Genomic DNA, 17,944 nt, shown 5'->3' with positions numbered 1-17,944 from the left:
AGTTCAACCAAGCACTGACCACATCGGTTGTTGTAAAAAGCCCATCTGGTTCACTAACACACCCCTTAGGGAAGGGAAGGAAATCTGCCCCCTTTACTTGGTCTGGCCTCTGTGTGACTCCAGACCCACAGCGATGTGACTGGCCAATTCGGGACAGCCAGTGAGCGCTGGCCGAGCGATCAATGCCCACAACCTGTGAATAAATTGTAACAGTGGGGTAAAACTAAGTCGCAGCAGGAGCTGTGAGCTGTGAGTTTCAGTCCCTCCAGAATGGGGGATGATTTACTTCCATTCTGGTCCGATGGATTCCGGAGACACAGACTTGGGAAGCTGACCCGTTTGTGGTCTGTGCATTGCTTCCAGCTGGCTCTGCCTATTTCCCGTGAAACCTCTCCCCATGTGTCCGTAAGAAGGTCTGTTTGACCGTGTCAGGGATGTTTGGAGACATCCTCCAATCATTTCCATCGTCCCCAGGAGTCCCCTAATGCGACCCAGGTCTGAGTTCCTTCTGGTGTCAGGCCTACAAGCTGGAAGTTCACGCTCTGAGTGGCTGCCCTGAAAACCTGTCCTCCCCATATGACCCCCCCCCCCACCGGCAACAACACCTTGAGTGTACTCTCTGTGTAAACCAGTGGCCACAACTTGTCCGTCTGACCCCTACAATTTGACCCCCTTCTATGAGTCTTCTCTTCAGCAGGAGGGGGTCAGTGCAGGGTCTCATTAGGTGATTTATCTTGTCGCTGCTTGTGAGATCTTGCTGTGCAAGCTTCACTTGCAACCCTTCCTATGTAGCGACCCCAAAGAAAATACAGTGCTTCATCGGGCAAAACCTGCTTTGGCAAGTCCTGAGGCTGTGAAAGGTGTAACAGGAATGCAGGGCTACATCTGAAGGGAACCAACGTTCCTGGGAAACCTGTTTGGCAAAAATCTGTTTGTGGTGAGTGAGTGAGGGGGGGGGAGGTGGTGGGGTGGGAGATGTTTCCTACAGAAAGAAGGGAATGTGCTTGAAGGGCAAGGGGGATGTTTTGGAGATCTCCTACCCTCCCTTCACAAACATATACCCACGACGAGACTTTACCGAGGCTCAGTACGGCTCAACTGCGTCTTCCTTTCCTCAGCTCTCTTCAACCTAATTCCCGTTGGTCTGAGAGTGGTGGCAATTCAGGGGGTGAAGACTGGTCTCTACGTAGCCATGAACTGCGATGGCTACATGTACACATCGGTGAGTGACTGGGAGCAGAGCGGGAAGGTGACTCGGGGAGGGGGGGGGAGGTGCTGCAGTTTGAAACGCACACACACACACACACACACACACACATCAGCATCCAGAAAACCCCACACAGACAGGATCCAACCTTCCTGAGCCAACAACCCATAGAGCTCGGTTGTGTGTGTGTGTGTACAGACTGTGCTCTGACTGTAGACAGTACAGGTTCTCACTGCTCGGTTGTGTGTGTGTGTGTCTGTGTGTATACAGACTGTGCTCTCACTGTAGACAGTACAGGTTCTCACTGCTCGGTTGTGTGTGTGTGTGTGTGTGTGTGTCTGTGTGTGTGTGTGTGTGTGTGTGTATACAGACTGTGCTCTCACTGTAGACAGTACAGGTTCTCACTGCTCGGTTGTGTGTGTGTGTGTCTGCGTGTGTGTGTGTGTGTGTCTGCGTGTGTGTGTATACAGACTGTGCTCTCACTGTAGACAGTACAGGTTCTCACTGCTCGGTTGTGTGTGTGTGTGTGTGTCTGTGTGTGTGTGTGTCTGTGTGTACAGACTGTGCTCTCACTGTAGACAGTACAGGTTCTCACTGCTCGGTTGTGTGTGTGTGTGTGTGTACAGACTGTGCTCTCACTGTAGACAGTACAGGTTCTCACTGCTCGGTTGTGTGTGTGTGTGTGTGTGTGTACAGACTATGCTCTGACTGTAGTCAGTACAGGTTCTCACTGCTCGGTTGTGTGTGTGTGTGTGTGTGTGTGTGTGTATATACAGACTGTGCTCTGACTGTAGTCAGTACAGGTTCTCACTGCTCGGTTTTGTGTGTGTGTGTGTGTGTGTGTGTGTATACAGACTGTGCTCTGACTGTAGTCAGTACAGGTTCTCACTGCTCGGTTGTGTGTGTGTGTTTCTGGAATCTGAGGATCACCTGTCCTCATTCTGTCTGTTGCTGTAGGACACACTGATAGCTCAGTCTCTCACTTGTAGCTTCCCCCAGTCACTGGTGACTGCTGGACCCTCTGGTTCTCAGAACTGGGTCAGGTACCGGGAACATTGCACTGAAACTCTTCAAAGGAAGGAGCCTCAGCTTACTGAAAGCTTCTGATGGATGCTCACTCATTAAGAGGCTCATTCACTCCCAGAGTCATTTCGTTTTATGCTTTATTCAGCAGGAATCCTGCTGGTTTCCCATCGGGAGGACAGTGTATCATTCTGTCTCCGAGGGAGTCGGGAGGAGCTCCTGGTTTAAACCGAGCTGCCTCATCACTTAGGCCTCCCAGGTGTCCTCATGACCAATTAACCAGCATGGACAGGTCCACAGAACAACCGCAAATAGCTAACAGAGTGTTGGTTACTCTGTGCGGTGAGTGCCTGAGGTGTCATAACCATGACAACGCTGCAACACACAGAGGGATTGAACGCACAAAGCCATTTCTGGAAATATCCCCTTTTCACACAAAAAAAAACAAGACACATTGCATGCACTATCTTTTGCAATCGCACGTCACCCACAGGCACAGTTTACAAACGTGGAATCTGTGGAATACTTTTGTTTTTCTCTCTCTCACAACCTGCAAAGTTTTTCAACTTGCATTTGTCAGGACACATGAGTGTGAGGCAGTCTATGTGAGGGTGTGCATGTGTGAGACTGTGTGAGAGAGACAGAAAGAGAGAGTGTGGGGTGTTTGTGTGAGAGAGAGTGTGTATGTGTGTGTGTGTGAGAGAGAGAGTGTGTACATGTGTGAGACAGTGTATGTGTGTGTGTGAGAGAGAGAGAGACAGAGAGAGAGAATATGCATGTGTGAGACAGTGTTTGTGTGTATGAGAGAGAGAGACAGAGAGAGAGAGTGTGCATGTGTGAGACAGTGTATCTGTGTGTGTGTGAGAGAGAGAGAGAGAGAGAGAGAGACAGAGAGAGAGTATGCATGTGTGAGACAGTGTTTGTGTGTGAGAGAGAGAGACAGAGAGAGTGTGCATGTGTGAGACAGTGTATCTATGTGTGTGAGAGAGAGTGTGCACGTGTGAGACAGTGTATGTGTGTGTGTGTGTGGGAGACAGAGAGAGAGAGAGAGACAGAGAGAGTGTGCATGTGTGAGACAGTGTATCTGTGTGTGAGACAGAGAGAGAATGTATGTGTGTGTGTGTATACATATGTGAACATCTGAATAAAGCTGTGTGTGTGTATGTGGGTAAGTGTGTATGTGTGTGTGTATGTCTGTGTGTGTGTATGTGGGTAAGTGTGTATGTGTGTGTCTGTGTGTGTGTATGTGGGTAAGTGTGTATGTGTATGTGTGTGCCTGTGTGTGTGTATGTGGGTAAGTGTGTATGTGTATGTGTGTGTCTATGTGTGTGTATGTGGGTAAGTGTGTATGTGTATGTGTGTGCCTGTGTGTGTGTATGTGGGTAAGTGTGTATGTATATGTGTGTGTCTGTATGTGGGTAAGTGTGTATGTGTATGTGTGTGTCTGTGTGTGTGTATGTGGGTAAGTGTGTATGTGTGTGTGTATGTCTGTGTGTGTGTATGTGGGTAAGTGTGTATGTGTATGTGTGTGAGAGACAAAAAATACCAAAAGTAAAGGTTTTTCTTAACGATATCGTGCGAGAGAGTAACTGGTTGGTTGGCAAGTGGGCTCTGATTGGGCGAGATGGAGATTTTTTTTATTGACTTGAGGGAGGTCAGTGTCTCTGGCTGACCTGTCCTGATTCGCCCCTTGGGAAGATGGAGGTGAGCTACCATCTTGAATCACTGCAGGCCACCTGCCTCAGTTCAAGTGAGGCACTCAAAAGGGCACTGGATAATTATTTTGGTAGCGGTGCCAGGGTATAAGAAAAAGGCATGAGACTGGCACAGCTACCAAAATAATTATCCAATTCCCTTTTGAAAGCCTTCATCATTAGATAATGATGTTTGTTTGAGGAACTTGAGCAAACATGTTCGGCCAAATGGCCTCCTTCTGTTTCGTTTCAATTCCGAGAGAAGACCAGCTCCTGTGAGAACGAAGAGGATTACTCCTAGCTTCATTTATAGTCGATCTGCGATGTAATGTCTCTGCATAAAGTGCTTCTGCACCTTACTCAGTTTATCTGTGACCAGCAATGCAGTCCTTATGTCTTCCTCAGACTGGGCTGAATTCCTCCTACTCTCGTGTAAATGTCTTTCAGCATCAGTTATGGCACGGTGGCACAGTGGTTAGCACTGCTGCCTCACAGCGCCAGAGACCTGGGTTCAGTTCCTGCCTCAGGCAACTCTCTGTGTGGAGTTTGCACATTCTCCCTGTGTCTGCATGGGTTTCCTCCCACAGTCCAAAGATGTGCAGGTTAGGGTGGTTGGCCATGCTAAATTACCCAAAGTGCCCAGGAATGTGCAGGTTAGGGTGGATTGGCCGTGCTAAATTACCCCATAGTGCCCAGGGATGTGTACATTAGGGTGGATTGGCCGTGCTAAATTACCCATAGTGCCCAGGAATGTGCAGGTTAAGGTGGATTGGCCGTGCTAAATTACCCATAGTGCCCAGGAATGTGCAGGTTAGGGTGGATTGGCCGTGCTAAATTACCCATAGTGCCCAGGGATGTGTACATTAGGGTGGATTGGCTGTGCTAAATTACCCAAAGTGCCCAGGGATGTGCAGGTTAGGGTGATTGGCCATGCTACATTGTCCAATAGTGCCCAGGGATGTGCAGGTTAGGGTGGATTGGCCATGCTACATTGTCCAAAGTGCCCAGGGATGTGCAGGTTAGGGTGGATTGGCCATGCTACATTGTCCCATAGTGCCCAGGGATGTGCAGGTTAGGGTGGATTGGCCGTGCTAAATTACCCCATAGTGTCAGGTGAAGGGGTAAATGAACGGGTCTGGGTGGGTTGCCCTTCGGAGGGTTGGTGTGGACTCGTTGGGTCAAAGAGCCTGTTTCCACACTGTAAGTTATCTAATCTAATCATTTGTCAAGGGAAAGTGTCTCCAGTTCCTTCGGAAAAGCGGATGCCTTTTATAAAGGGCTGCATACAAATTGGATAACCGACTTGACCAATTCTATCGAGGAACTGGATTCAGCTCTGGGTCCTGGAGTAATAGATTGGTCTGAGTTAGAAAGGTTGAAATATGAGGCATGGGTGAGCCTGGGTGTTTCAGGGTAATCTAGCTGTACTGACCAATCCAAGTGAGGCTCACCAAATGGCCACAGCTCTGCCCCAGGACATTCCAAGTTGTTCAGCTCCTGGATGACACAGCAATGAACTGGTTCTCTCTGGTGACTGACCTGTTCTCGTGGTTGGTCACATTAAGATTACCTTCGAAGATTCCCTGCCTTGTGGATACCTTTCTCCCAGTCCCAAATGAACATACATTTTAAAACAAAAATGGACTTTACCGAACCAGACTTTCTTCAATTAAGCAAAAGACTGAGTTTGTTAATCGCAAAACACGAGAAGAAAAAGTAACACAAGACACAGAGATTAGAGTGAGTCCAAAAATAAAACATATATACAGGTCAGTCTGAATTGCTTGTGAAGAACAGATCAGACAGTGTTGCAGTTGTGATAGGATGGCATCAGTGATGATAATGTTGGCATTATGGTTTCAAGGATCTTGGTTTTGCAAGTTGGTGGACATTTCCTTTTTAACTTACTGGTTTTTTTTGTGGGATGTGGGTGTCACTATCTGGGCCCAGCATTTCTTGCCCGTCCCTAGTTGCCCCCTTGAGAAAGTGGGGGGGGGGGGGTGAACTGCCTTCTTGAAGCGCTGCAGTCCACCAGCTGTGGGTTTGCCCACAATGCCCTCTGGGAGGAAATCCCAGGGATTTTGACCGACCGACAGTGAAGGAACGGCGATGTGTTTCCAAGTCAGGATGGCGAATGACTTGGAGGGGAAGTTGGAGGTCGTGGTGTTCCCATGTATCTGCTGCCCCCAGTCCTTCGAGCTGGAAGTGGTCGTGGGTTTGGAAGGTGCTGTCTAAGGATCTTTGCTGAGTTTCTGCAGGGCGTCTTGTAGATGGTACACGCTGCTACCCCTGAGCGTCGTCGGTGGTGGAGGAGGGAGCAGATGCCTGTGGATTTGGTGCCAGTCAGGTGGGCTTTTTCATAAAAACAGCAGCAGAAGTCTGAATCTCTTCCTCCAGGATGGCTGTGGTTACTGGGGGTCACTGAAGTATTTTAATACTGGGATTTTATTTTGTTGGATAATTAAAATGGTGTCAAAGCAGGTATATGGATTTAGGCACAGGTCGATCCGAATTAAGTTGTGGAGTCAGATTGAGGGGCTGGATGGCTGCTGTTAATATGCCTAATTCTTGCTCCTCTGGATTTGAATACACACTTTATCTGACATTCCCCTATTCCCTCACTTTTCCCGCGAGCTGAACAGGATCTGTCCAGTGCAAGCCAGTGATGGCTGGGAGGCCCGTACTCAATTAAACTGAGCTTGAATGTTACAGGGTTACATGTCCCACGAACACAGTCTGTGAAATGTAGGGGGACAGTCAAGCCTGTGAGTGTGAGAGATACACTGAGGCTTGTCAGTGAGAGACAGACAGTGAGACCCATCAGTTTGTGATAGAGACAGTGAGGCCTGTGAGTGTGAGAGGAACAGTGAGGCCTGTGACTGTGTGAGAGGGACAGTGAAGCCTGTCAGTGTGAGAGAGACAGTGAGGCCTGTGAGTGTGAGAGGGACAGTGAGGTCAGTGAGTGTGAGAGGAACAGTGAGGCCTGTGAGTGTGAGAGGAACAGTGAGGCCTGTGACTGTGTGAGAGAGACAGTGAGGCCTGTGAGTGTGAGAGGGACAGTGAGGCCTGTGACTGTGTGAGAGGGACAGTGAGGCCTGTGAGTGTGAGAGGAACAGTGAGGCCTGTGACTGTGTGAGAGGGACAGTGAGGCCTGTGAGTGTGAGAGGGACAGTGAGGCCTGTGACTGTGTGAGAGGGACAGTGAGGTCTGTCAGTGTGAGAGAGACAGTGAGGTCTGTGACTGTGTGAGAGGGACAGTGAGGTCTGTCAGTGTGAGAGAGACAGTGAGGTCTGTGACTGTGTGAGAGGGACAGTGAGGTCTGTCAGTGTGAGAGAGACAGTGAGGTCTGTGACTGTGTGAGAGGGACAGTGAGGTCTGTCAGTGTGAGAGAGACAGTGAGGTCTGTGAGTGTGTGAGAGGGACAGTGAGGTCAGTGAGTGTGAGGGGGACGGTGAGGTCTGTGAGTGTGAGAGGGACAGTGAGGCCTGTGAGTGTGTGAGAGACAGTGAGGTCTGTGAGTGTGAGAGGGACAGTGAGGTCAGTGAGTGTGAGAGGGACAGTGAGGTCTGTGAGTGTGAGAGGGACAGTGAGGACTGTGAGTGTGAGAGGGACAGTGAGGACTGTCAGTGTGAGAGAGACAGTGAGGTCTGTGAGTGTGAGAGGGACAGTGAGACCTGTCAGTGTGTGAGGAACACAGTGAGGCCTGTGAGTGTGTGAGAGAGACAGTGAGACCTGTCAGTGTGAGAGAGAGACAGTGAGGTCTGTCAGTGTGAGAGGAACACAGTGAGGCCTATGATAGTGAGGCCTATCAGTATGACAGGGACAGTGAAATCTGTGAGTGTGTGAGAGACAGTGAGGTCTGTGAGTGTGAGGGGGACGGTGAGGTCTGTGAGTGTGTGAGAGACAGTGAGGACTGTGAGTGTGAGAGGGACAGTGAGGTCTGTGAGTGTGTGAGAGACAGTGAGGTCTGTGAGTGTGAGAGGGACAGTGAGGTCTGTGAGTGTGTGAGAGACAGTGAGGTCTGTGAGTGTGAGAGGGACAGTGAGGTCTGTGAGTGTGTGAGAGACAGTGAGGACTGTGAGTGTGAGAGGGACAGTGAGGACTGTCAGTGTGAGAGAGACAGTGAGGTCTGTGAGTGTGAGAGGGACAGTGAGGTCTGTGAGTGTGTGAGAGAGACAGTGAGGTCTGTGAGTGTGAGAGGGACAGTGAGGTCTGTGAGTGTGAGAGGGACAGTGAGGTCTGTGAGTGTGTGAGAGAGACAGTGAGGTCTGTGAGTGTGAGAGGGACAGTGAGGTCTGTGAGTGTGAGAGAGACAGTGAGGTCTGTGAGTGTGAGAGAGACAGTGAGGCCTGTGAGTGTGAGAGGGACAGTGAGGCCTGTCAGTGTGTGAGAGGGACAGTGAGGACTGTGAGTTTGTGAGAGAGACAGTGAGGTCTGTGAGTGTGAGAGGGACAGTGAGGACTGTCAGTGTGAGAGAGACAGTGAGGTCTGTGAGTGTGAGAGGGACAGTGAGGTCTGTGAGTGTGTGAGAGAGACAGTGAGGTCTGTGAGTGTGAGAGGGACAGTGAGGTCTGTGAGTGTGAGAGAGACAGTGAGGTCTGTGAGTGTGAGAGAGACAGTGAGGCCTGTGAGTGTGAGAGGGACAGTGAGGTCTGTCAGTGTGAGAGAAACAGTGAGGTCTGTGAGTGTGTGAGAGAGACAGTGAGGTCTGTGAGTGTGAGAGGGACAGTGAGGTCTGTGAGTGTGAGAGAGACACTGAGGTCTGTCAGTGTGAGAGAAACAGTGAGGACTGTCAGTGTGTGAGAGAGACAGTGAGGTCTGTCAGTGTGAGAGAGACAGTGAGGTCTGTGAGTGTGAGAGAGACAGTGAGGTCTGTCAGTGTGAGAGAAACAGTGAGGTCTGTGAGTGTGTGAGAGGGACAGTGAGGCCTGTGAGTGTGTGAGAGACAGTGAGGTCTGTCAGTGTGAGAGAGACAGTGAGGCCTGTGAGTGTGAGAGAGACAGTGAGGTCTGTCAGTGTGTGAGAGAGACAGTGAGGCCTGTGAGTGTGTGAAAGAGAGAGTGAGGCCTGTGAGTGTGTGAGAGACACTGAGGTCTGTCAGTGTGAGAGAGACAGTGAGGTCTGTGCGTGTGAGAGAGACAGTGAGTCCTGTGAGTGTGTGAGAGGGACAGTGAGGTCTGTGAGTGTGTGAGAGAGAGACAGTGAGACCTGTCAGTGTGTGAAAGAGACAGTGAGGCCTGTGAGTGTGTGAGAGGGACAGTGAGGTCTGTGAGTGTGTGAGAGGGACAGTGAGGTCTGTGAGTGTGTGAGAGAGACAGTGAGGCCTGTGAGTGTGTGAGAGGGACAGTGAGGTCTGTGAGTGTGTGAGAGACACAGTGAGGTCTGTCAGTGAGAGAGACAGTGAGGTCTGTCAGTGTGTGAGAGAGAGAGACAGTGAGACCTGTCAGTGTGTGAGAGAGAGAGACAGTGAGACCTGTCAGTGTGTGAAAGAGACAGTGAGGCCTATGAGTGTGTGAGAGACACAGTGAGGTCTGTCAGTGTGTGAGAGACACAGTGAGGTCTGTCAGTGTGTGAGAGAGACAGTGAGGTCTGTCAGTGCGTGAAAGAGAGACAGTGAGGTCTGTGAGTGTGTGAGAGAGACAGTGAGGCCTGTCAGTGTGTGAGAGAGACAGTGAGACCTGTCAGTGTGAGAGAGACAGTGAGGTCTGTAAGTGTGTGAGAGAGACAGTGAGGTCTGTGACTGTGTGAGAGGGACAGTGAGACCTGTCAGTGTGAGAGAGACAGTGAGGTCTGTCAGTGTGTGAGAGAGACAGTGAGGTCTGTCAGTGTGTGAGAGACAGTGAGACCTGTCAGTGTGAGAGAGACAGTGAGGTCTGTGAGTGTGAGAGAGACAGTGAGGTCTGTCAGTGTGAGAGAAACAGTGAGGTCTGTCAGTGCGTGAAAGAGAGACAGTGAGGTCTGTGAGTGTGTGAGAGAGACAGTGAGGCCTGTCAGTGTGTGAGAGAGACAGTGAGACCTGTCAGTGTGAGAGAGACAGTGAGGTCTGTAAGTGTGTGAGAGAGACAGTGAGGTCTGTGACTGTGTGAGAGGGACAGTGAGACCTGTCAGTGTGAGAGAGACAGTGAGGTCTGTCAGTGTGTGAGAGAGACAGTGAGGTCTGTCAGTGTGTGAGAGACAGTGAGACCTGTCAGTGTGAGAGAGACAGTGAGGTCTGTGAGTGTGAGAGAGACAGTGAGGTCTGTCAGTGTGAGAGAAACAGTGAGGTCTGTCAGTGCGTGAAAGAGAGACAGTGAGGTCTGTGAGTGTGTGAGAGAGACAGTGAGGCCTGTCAGTGTGTGAGAGAGACAGTGAGACCTGTCAGTGTGAGAGAGACAGTGAGGTCTGTAAGTGTGTGAGAGAGACAGTGAGGTCTGTGACTGTGTGAGAGGGACAGTGAGACCTGTCAGTGTGAGAGAGACAGTGAGGTCTGTCAGTGTGTGAGAGAGACAGTGAGGTCTGTCAGTGTGTGAGAGACAGTGAGACCTGTCAGTGTGAGAGAGACAGTGAGGTCTGTGAGTGTGAGAGAGACAGTGAGGTCTGTCAGTGTGAGAGAAACAGTGAGGTCTATGAGTGTGTGAGAGAGACAGTGAGGTCTGTCAGTGTGAGAGAAACAGTGAGGTCTGTGAGTGTGTGAGAGAGACAGTGAGGTCTGTGAGTGTGTGAGAGAGACAGTGAGGCCTGTGAGTGTGTGAGAGACAGTGAGGTCTGTCAGTGTGTGAGAGGGACAGTGAGGCCTGTCAGTGTGTGAAAGAGACAGTGAGGTCTGTGAGTGTGTGAGAGAGACAGTGAGGCCTGTGAGTGTGTGAGAGACACAGTGAGGCCTGTGACTGTGTGAGAGGGACAGTGAGGCCTGTCAGTGTGAGAGAGACAGTGAGGTCTGTGAGTGTGAGAGGGACAGTGAGATCTGTCAGTGTGAGAGAGACAGTGAGGTCTGTGAGTGTGAGAGAGACAGTGAGGCCTGTGAGTGTGAGAGAGACAGTGAGGTCTGTGAGTGTGAGAGAGAGACAGTGAGGCCTGTCAGTGTGTGAGAGAGACAGTGAGGTCTGTCAGTGTGAGAGAGACAGTGAGGCCTGTGAGTGTGTGAGAGAGACAGTGAGGTCTGTGAGTGTGTGAGAGAGACAGTGAGGCCTGTCAGTGTGAGAGAGACAGTGAGGCCTGTCAGTGTGTGAGAGAGACAGTGAGACCTGTCAGTGTGAGAGAGACAGTGAGGTCTGTGAGTGTGAGAGGAACAGTGAGGTCTGTGAGTGTGAGAGAGACACAGTGAGGTCTGTCAGTGCGTGACAGAGACAGTGAGGTCTGTCAGTGTGAGAGGGACAGTGAGGCCTGTGAGTGTGAGAGGGACAGTGAGGTCTGTGAGTATGAGAGGGTCAGTGAGGTCTGTGAGTGTGAGAGGGACAGTGAGGCCTGTCAGTGTGAGAGGGACAGTGAGGCCTGTGAGTGTTAGAGAGTGACTGAGAAGCCTGAGAGTTTGACTGTTCCATAAATAGGATCCAAAACTCCAAGAGGAAGTGATGGGGAAAGTTGCGACTTGAGAGCTCAGAAAGCAAAGTTAATCTTGTTTTAAACTCTGCAGGATCACTTCACACCTGAATGCAAGTTCAAAGAGTCCGTATTTGAGAATTACTATGTGACATACTCTTCGGTCCTGTACCGACAACGGGAATCTGGTCGGTCCTGGTACCTCGGCATCAACAAGGAAGGGGAGATCATGAAAGGCAACAGGGTGAAGAAAACGAAGAGGGCTGCACACTTCCTTCCCAAACTCATTGAAGGTAAAGCAACTATCACAGGAGATCACTAGTTCTCACCCTCCATAAACCTCACAAAGGCCTTGACTGTTATTGGAGTCCATAGAGTCATAGAGATGTACAGCACGGAAACAGACCCTTCGGTCCAACCCGTCCATGCTGACCAGATATCCCAACCCAATCTGGTCCCGCCTGCCAGCACCCAGCCCATATCCCTCCAAACCCTTCCTATTCACATACCCGTCCAAATGCCTCTTAAATGTTGCAATTGTACCAGCCTCCACCACATCCTCTGGCAGCTCATTCCATACACATACCACCCTCTGTGTGAAAAAGTTGTCCCTTCGGTCTCTTTTATATCTTTCCCCTCTCACCCTAAACCTATGCCCTCTAGTTCTGGACTCCCCGATCCCAGGGAAAAGCCCTTGTCTATTTATCCTATCCATGCCCCTCATAAATTTTGTAAACCTCTATAAGGTCACCACTCAGCCTCTTTGGACTGTGGCAGGAAACCCAGAGGAAACCCACGCAAAATGTGCAAACTCCACACAGACCGTCGCCCGAGGCTGGCATTGAACCCAGGTCCCTGGTGCTGTGAGGCAGCAGTGCTAACCACTGAGCCACCTGGGATGAGAGGCATTAATTATGCCAAGTATGACTGGGGTTGCTCTCATTAGAATGAACGATGTTGACGAGTCACCATCAATAGTAAGATGCTCAGAAAGCCAGTGCTGAACAGATGGGCCGATTGGTCTCTGTCTGCGTCATAGTAATGCTGTGCATTTAAGGTGACAAGGGGGTTGTGTGGACATGAATCAGTGCAAAAACCATTGCTCCGATTGGCCGAGACAGAAACTGGGAAGACATCCATTTACAAATCATCAGCTGCAAAGGATTTATTGCTGAACAAAGCTTTTAACGTCTTGCACTCATCAGGGCAAAAGGAATACCAGATTTCCTAGGTTTTGCCAAAAGTAAGAAACATTCCCCTTTCTGCAAATAAATTCAGGCATTCCACGCTTGTTTTAAATGACCTGGAGCCGATAACTCAATATCGCTTTGTCCGCAGCGACGTCTCAGTCAATCAGAATTGACTTACTGACCAATCAGCAGCTTCTCTTCCCGTCGAATTGGGTAGGTTGGAAACTTGGCGTTCTTGCATTTGTCCTGATGGAGACACGGCCCAAAGCTTTAGCGACACGGACCTGTGTTTCTGACAAGCTTCAAGATCTTTTCGAAAACGGAGGGGATTTTTTTAGGAAACGTCTGGTCAGAACACGAAACGGGGAAACCAAATCCAGAATTGCCTCCAAAGGGAAGGGAGTTGTTTGAAAGGTCTTGGAATGCGTGCAGTCGCTGGACAGCAAGGGCAAGTTTGTTTTAACAAATTAACCCTGGACAGCAAGGGTTAATTTGCAAAGAGAGCGAACACAAATTGTGGCTGTGTTTACCCGGAACATGCAAACATAACCCAACCAGACGAGGGAGGGAACCTGGAGCAAGCCAAAGGGCCAACCCTGAAAGAACAGTGGAAACAGGGCCGATGGGAGACAAATGATTTCGCATGCAATGTAGGCCTCAGGCTTTATTCCAGTATGTACTGTAAATGATTCCTTCTTTATCCTTAATTTCCCTTCATTTCTGTTGCGATGCCAGTGGAATAAGGAACAACTGCTTCATGATTTTTGGGTTAACTGAGTGATCTCGTTGAACGGGGAACTGGCTTGAGGGGCCTCCTCATGGTATCAGGCACCAACTAAGAGGGAGATCAGAGTGGTGCTCAGGCAAAAGCCCTTCACCAGGACCCCCCGATCTTCCTGCTCCTCGGATGCTGCCTGACCTGCTGTGCTTTTCCAGCACCGCGCTCTAATCTTGACTCCAATCTCCAGCATCTGCAGTCCTCACTCTCGCCTGTCAACTAAGTGGGGGCTCTCCATTGGACCATACCACAGTCAGGTACACTAAAGGGTGACTTGCTGAGGGGAGAGCCCCTCTGTGGAGTTAATTCAGTTACCAACTGCATCTGACACCTCGCCACGTGGGGACATAAAAGGCATATGGCCCGCCTCCACCTCTCACATTAACTTGCAGGTAAGCAGTCCTCTCTGGGCGTTAGGTGCGAGGAATAATAAAGACGCCTGGGGGAAGGGAGAGGAATAAATCTGAGTGCCCAACCATGAACAGTTTTGAGAGGTCTTACTTGCAAGTTAATGTGAGAGGTGGAGGGGGGCCATGTGCCTTTTATGTCCCCATGTGGTGAGGTGTCAGATGCAGTTAGTAACTGAATTAACTCCACAGAGGTGCTCTCCCCTCAGCAAGTTACCCTTTAGTGTATTTGACCGTGGTCCGGTTTCCTCGGACTGAGCAGAACCTCCTGTTGGTATTTTTGTTTGATGTTTTAAAAAGTTTTATTAACCAGTACAAATGACAAACAAACAGGTAACAATGAGGCAAACAGTTGACAAGAAACAGCGGTTTACAGGGAAAAGGGGATGGCAAAGCCGGAACCACAGAGCCCAGCCGTTCAACAGGATGACCCTCGGGCCCCACCTTATCACATCAAAAATGAAACTGTGAGGGCAATCACGTACAGACAGTCTGATAAACCGATCACCAAACCCGTGCGGAGAATCCAGCAAACCACCCACTCATCCCAACGTCCGGCCACTCAAAGACAGCCCGTCCCTACGCCTCTTCCCCCCACCTCAGCCCGTCCCTACACCCCTTCTCCCCACCTCAGCCCGTCCCTACACCCCTTCTCCCCACCTCAGCCCATCCCTACACCCCTTCCACCCCCTCAGCCCGTCCCTACACCCCTTCTCCCCACCTCAGCCCGTCCCTACACCCCTTCTCCCCACCTCAGCCCGTCCCTACACCCCTTCTCCCCACCTCAGCCCGTCCCTACACCCCTTCTCCCCACCTCAGCCCGTCCCTACGCCCCTTCCCCCCACCTCAGCCCGTCCCTATGCCCCCTCCCCCCACCTCAGCCCGTCCCTACACCCCTTCCCCCCACCTCAGCCCATCCTTACGCCCCTTCCCCCCACCTCAGCCCGTCCCTACGCCCCTTCCACCCCTCAGCCTGTCCCTGCACCCCTTCTCCCCACCTCAGCCCGTCCCTACGCCCCTTCCACCCCTCAGCCATTCCCTACACCACTTCCACCCCTCAGCCCGTCCCTACGCCCCTTCCCCCCCCCTCAGCCCGTCCCTACGCCCCTTCCACCTCTCAGCCCGTCCCTACAACCCTTCCACCCCTCAGCCCGTCCCTACGCCCCTTCCCCCCCCCTCAGCCCGTCCCTACGCCCCTTCCCCCCCCCTCAGCCCGTCCCTACGCCCCTTCCACCTCTCAGCCCGTCCCTACACCCCTTCCACCCCCTCAGCCCGTCCCTACGCCCCTTCCACCACCCCAGCCCGTCCCTACACCGCTTCCGGCCATCTCAGCCCGTCCCTACGCCCATTCCCCCCACCTCAGCCCGTCCCTATGCCCCTTCCACCCACCTCAGCCCGTCCCTAGGCCCCTTCCCCCCACCTCAGCCCGTCCCTACGCCCCTTCCCCCCACCTAAGCCCGTCCCCACGCTCCTTCCACCCCTCAGCCCGTCCCTACGCCCCTTACCCCCACCTCTGCCCGTCCCTACGCCCTTTCCCCCCACCTCAGCACGTCCCTATACCCCTTCCACCCCTCAGCCCGTCCCTATGCCCCTTCCCCCCACCTCAGCCCGTCCCTACGCCCCTTCCCCCCACCTCAGCCTGTCCCTACGCCCCTTCCACCCCTCAGCCTGTCCCTGCACCCCTTCCCCCCACCTCAGCCTGTCCCTACACCCCTTCCACCACTCAGCCCGTCCCTACGCCCCTTCCCCCCACCTCAGCCCGTCCCTACGCCCCTTCCCCCCACCTCAGCCCGTCCCTACGCCCCTTCCACCCCTCAGCCCGTCCCTACGCCCCTTCCCCCCACCTCAGCCCGTCCCTACACCCCTTCCCCCCACCTCAGCCCGTCCCTACACCCCTTCCCCCCACCTCAGCCCGTCCCTGCACCCCTTCCCCCCACCTCAGCCCGTCCCTACGCCCATTCCCCCCACCTCAGCCCGTCCCTACGCCCCTTCCACCCCTCAGCCCGTCCCTACGCCCCTTCCCCCCACCTCAGCCCGTCCCTACACCCCTTCCCCCCACCTCAGCCCGTCCCTACACCCCTTCCCCCCACCTCAGCCCGTCCCTGCACCCCTTCCCCCCACCTCAGCCCGTCCCTACACCCCTTCCCCCCACCTCAGCCCGTCCCTACACCCCTTCCCCCCACCTCAGCCCGTCCCTGCACCCCTTCCCCCCCACCTCAGCCCGTCCCTACGCCCCTTCCCCCCACCTCAACCCGTCCTTACACCCCTTCCCCACACCTCAACCCGTCCCTACACCCCTTCCCCCCACCTCAGCCCGTCCCTACACCCCTTCCCCCCACCTCAGCCCGTCCCTGCACCCCTTCCCCCCCACCTCAGCCCGTCCCTACGCCCCTTCCCCCCACCTCAACCCGTCCTTACACCCCTTCCCCACACCTCAACCCGTCCCTACACCCCTTCCACCCCCTCAGCCCGTCCCTACGCCCCTTCCACCCCCTCAGCCCGTCTCTACGCCCCTTCCCCCCACCTCAGACCATCTCTACACCCCTTCCACCCTCCCAGCTTGTCCCTACACCCCTCCCCCCCACCTCAGCCCGTCCCTACGCCCCTTCCACCCCCTCAGCCCGTCCCTACGCCCCTTCCACCCCCTCAGCCCGTCCCTATACCCCTTCCACCCCCCCAAGCCCGTCCCTACACCCCTCCCCCCAACCCATCCCTGTGCCCCTTCCTGTTTGTTTATTTTTCTCTTGTTTCTTTCCCCCCTCTCCCCTCACTACCCTCGAACTGCGGTAGTGCTTATTTTCCCCAGCACCCATGTTGTGTGTGTGAGACACAGTGAGAGACACAAGGTGCACGAATCTTTATTCAAATTCCCACCACCAGGAAGATAGGAAACACCCGAGTGGCCAGTGACGATCAGTGCCCTTCACATCGAAGGGCAGTGCTGTGTGATCAAACAGTGAAGGGGAGGGTAGGGACTAAATCAAAATAGAGTTGGAGGGGGAAATAATGCACTCCACTCCCTGCGGCGCCCACCTCTCCCTGAACAACTCCAGGGTGTTGTTCACCACGTACTTCTTGTCCAGAGATACCCGGGCTCTAACATAACCGCGGAGGGGGACAGACAATACTCTGCTGTCTGTTTCTGTCAGCCAGGGCTCCCTGATTGGACCAGGTTAACAGCCCCAATTAGGGAACTCATATTCTATGAGGTTCACCTGATGGATCTTGTTACAATCGCTGCACTAAATTTGACTCTGCCGAAGGGGCTATGTCAATGCAGATTGTTGTTACCGGAGTCTGACTGTCCCCCCCCCCCCTTCTCTTTGTCTTGCAGCTGCATTGTATCGGGAGCCATCTCTGCATGAGCTGGTGGACGACCTCCCTGACATCAAGAAGGTCTCGAAGGCAGGCGATGAGCCGGTTACCGTGGGCAACGGGAAGAGACAGCCCCCACAGACCAACACGTAGTCCGCTGGGTGGAGGTGTCAATGAAAGCCTCGAGACACGGGAGGGTTAGGAGGGCGGGGAAGGGGTTTGGGGGGGGGGGTGGCACGTTATGGGCATTTGTGAGGCATTTGGGGGGAGGGGGGGAAGGGGGCGGGGATTGGGGATGGGTGCTAGCGACCCTCCCAGCCCCCAAAAGAGACAACCGCTGGGCACGGCAGGGAGCGCCTGTGGGCGGTGGAAGCAGCACTCAGTCTCCACGGGGCACCCTATATGTACAGGCAGGAGCCTGGCCTAATCCTTGTTGGCGACCACATCGCCAGGAGGGATGTCAGATGGGGAATGGGGAATACATGCGAGGCTGGGAAGCGGCGGGGGGGGGGGGGGGTTTGGAGGGGAGCGGTGTGAGGGTGAGGGTGGGGATAGTTCCTCCAACTCTGCTGGAGGAAGTCACTCAACTCCCCAACTCCCCTCAGCCTCACAGCCCATCCCTCCACTCCTGGAACATCAGCCGGTTTGGCTCTTTGGTGGCCTCCAGCATTCCCGGGATCCAGCATTCCTTTATCCCACACCCCCATTCAGGAGGAGGCCATTCAGCCCCTCCAGCTTGGCGCTGGCTAGTTCCATTATGGTTGAACCAGATCTGCCTGCCTTATCTCTGTAATCCTGCTCCTACAAAAAGT

At 53.0% G+C, this 17,944-nt stretch overlaps 1 protein-coding gene across 2 annotated transcripts in view; it reads left to right on the top strand.

Annotated features, from left to right (window-relative positions):
* LOC140492369 (fibroblast growth factor 11-like) overlaps nt 1-17,331 on the top strand; it is an 80,026-nt gene extending 62,695 nt beyond the window's left edge. For both annotated transcript variants that reach the window (XM_072591287.1, XM_072591288.1), the window contains exons 3-5: nt 1,119-1,222; nt 11,537-11,735; nt 17,152-17,331. In XM_072591287.1, the coding sequence (XP_072447388.1) occupies nt 1,119-1,222; nt 11,537-11,735; nt 17,152-17,285 (437 nt within the window). In that variant the 3' untranslated portion in view covers nt 17,286-17,331. The remainder of the gene's footprint in view (nt 1-1,118; nt 1,223-11,536; nt 11,736-17,151) is intronic.
* The last annotated feature ends 613 nt before the right edge of the window (nt 17,332-17,944 follow it).

Source organism: Chiloscyllium punctatum, chromosome 21 (genome assembly GCF_047496795.1).
Source record: "Chiloscyllium punctatum isolate Juve2018m chromosome 21, sChiPun1.3, whole genome shotgun sequence".
Lineage (NCBI taxonomy): Eukaryota > Metazoa > Chordata > Chondrichthyes > Orectolobiformes > Hemiscylliidae > Chiloscyllium > Chiloscyllium punctatum.
Note: the sequence above shows the minus strand (reverse complement) of the source record. Positions and strands in the feature narration are given on the sequence as shown.